This window comes from Sinocyclocheilus grahami, unplaced genomic scaffold (genome assembly GCF_001515645.1).
Source record: "Sinocyclocheilus grahami isolate Dianchi unplaced genomic scaffold, SAMN03320097.WGS_v1.1 scaffold290.1, whole genome shotgun sequence".
Taxonomy (NCBI): Eukaryota; Metazoa; Chordata; class Actinopteri; order Cypriniformes; family Cyprinidae; genus Sinocyclocheilus; species Sinocyclocheilus grahami.
Window position 1 is genome coordinate 1,756,169 of NW_015505469.1, and position 2,090 is coordinate 1,758,258.

A 2,090-nucleotide genomic window follows, 5' to 3' on the forward strand; every position below is an offset into this window, starting at 1 on the left:
CATATAAGATACATAAATGTAGTTTCATTTGAGTACAAGGTTTTAATTTTTCAATTTTGCACCCTGTTTTGTCCCACTTCTCAAGAAAGAGTTAATAGATTTGGCTGCTTTTAGCCTTACCCTGGACTTGGTTCACCCTCTGCCTATGTTGCCAGTGCAGCTAAATAAGTAGCATTACTGGATATGAATTGTCTTTTTGAATATTAAAACTGTGAATGTTGCTGATACAAATTCCTATTTCTCAACAGGTTGGTAAACACCTTCGATTTTAAAGAGAAATACGCTGAGAGGACTCCTGCCATGCAAGGAGGCTTCCAGGCCGCCGGTCTTTGTGTTGCTCTTGCTTTTGGAATCGTAGGTGGAGCGATAGTAGGTGAGCGTCCAAAACATTTTTGTATGGATTTACTTTTACTGAACTATAATAACCCTCATATATGTATCTCCAGGTTTTATTCTGAGACTGCCGTGCTGCTGGGGAGACCCGTCCGATGAAAACTGCTTTGATGATGAGGTGTACTGGGAGGTGGGTTTGATTTCATTTCTATTTACTTGTTTCACAGCTAGGTGGCACCATAGAACACGCATAAGCGTGTAGTAGTCGTCTATAAATCTAAATGTGACACATAGCCCTTGTTTCTTTTATACTGTGTGAACTCTTTCAGTCTGGACTGTTTTTAATTATTAAAATCATCCTTTCCAGGTGCCTGAGGATGAGGAGAGCATCCTTCCCATTCTAGAGTACAACAGCCACATGGTCGGCAAAAATACAGACATGATGTAAGTATATTGTCTTGGTGTTATGCAAAGAGAGAATACTATAGGCTATAGACTATAGCCCTATAATATTTATGTATAGAAATTAAGTTGAACCTTTTTGTCATTGTTTTTAGTTTTTATTGTTTAATGTTTCTTTTAGAAGTTGTAGAGTCTATATATAGTGAAATGCAACATAACCTCTGTGCTTATTGCACCATGAGATGGCAGTACACAACCACATAACAGATTTCCAGCTGTAGGCGCAGTTTATCACAGTAACACGATCTGTTCATTTTGTAGCTGGTCTTGGTAAAGAAATACATTTACACCATCCATATTTATTGGGAGGGGGGGGGGGGTTAATCCATCCCAGAGGTCCTAAATATTTATTTTATTTCATTTTTTTCACCATTCAGGTCAGAGTCTAACTTCACTGTTGAACAGAGCTAATGTTCAATGTCTGTCTGTATGACAAAAGATGAAACACATCGCATCATGTTGGGACCAAAAAATGAAAAGACCGAAAGAATGTTTAGACCAAGTCTGTGCTGAAGAGAATATAGTCCCTGTAATACCTTTGTGAGGTTTTGGCCTGCCTAATAGAGCAGAGGCCTAGTCTGGTCAGCTCTTAGTTCAATTTCATGTCTATAGAGTACTGAAATTAATTTAATCAATAAGTTTATGCATATATCATTTCTAAAACTAAAGCATGTATATGTTATAATCCAACTGTACTTCTAGTTCTAGGCTTAAACTGCATTTAGTATCAAGCATTCTGAATAAGAATGAAATAATTATTGTACTATCAAGTTTGCTGCTGTGATAATGAACTGACTATAGACTGTTATAGTTTTGATATTATGAATGTGTTAGTTATTTATCTAGCTTTTTTCAATTGTCCAGTGATGTGATATTTTTTCCTTCCTGGTATGTAGACTATTATATTTGATTATGTGAAGGATTACATGAGGACTTTTGAGAGGTCAATGACCTCAAGAGTGTTTTTAGACCATGCAGAATACTAACAATATTTTTGCAGTTTTATTTTTATCATGAAACTTTATATTCTTTGCCATTTTAAATGTAAAATGCAATATAATCTTTCTGCTCAATGACTTTACATTGGTGCTCAAAAACCGTGTACTTGCTAAACGCAAATGTTTGTTTGTTTGCACAGCTGGTTGTACTTTATACTTTATACTGAAGTCTATTAAATGTTTAAACATTTTATACTTTAATTGTTGCTTCAATTGTCTCAAATATAATTAAAGCCAATTTTGCATCTTAAATATCTGCCAAATATCCCAAATCGCTTGTCTGAATGTTATAATTAA

At 35.2% G+C, this 2,090-nt stretch overlaps 1 protein-coding gene across 1 annotated transcript in view; it reads left to right on the top strand.

The window, feature by feature from the left end:
• Window positions 1–1,206, top strand: part of LOC107600722 (ammonium transporter Rh type C-like) — a 6,409-nt gene extending 5,203 nt beyond the window's left edge. The window contains exons 8-11 of the mRNA XM_016292682.1: window positions 249–373; window positions 447–523; window positions 701–777; window positions 1,173–1,206. Coding sequence (XP_016148168.1) covers window positions 249–373; window positions 447–523; window positions 701–777; window positions 1,173–1,206 — 313 coding nt within the window. The remainder of the gene's footprint in view (window positions 1–248; window positions 374–446; window positions 524–700; window positions 778–1,172) is intronic.
• The last annotated feature ends 884 nt before the right edge of the window (window positions 1,207–2,090 follow it).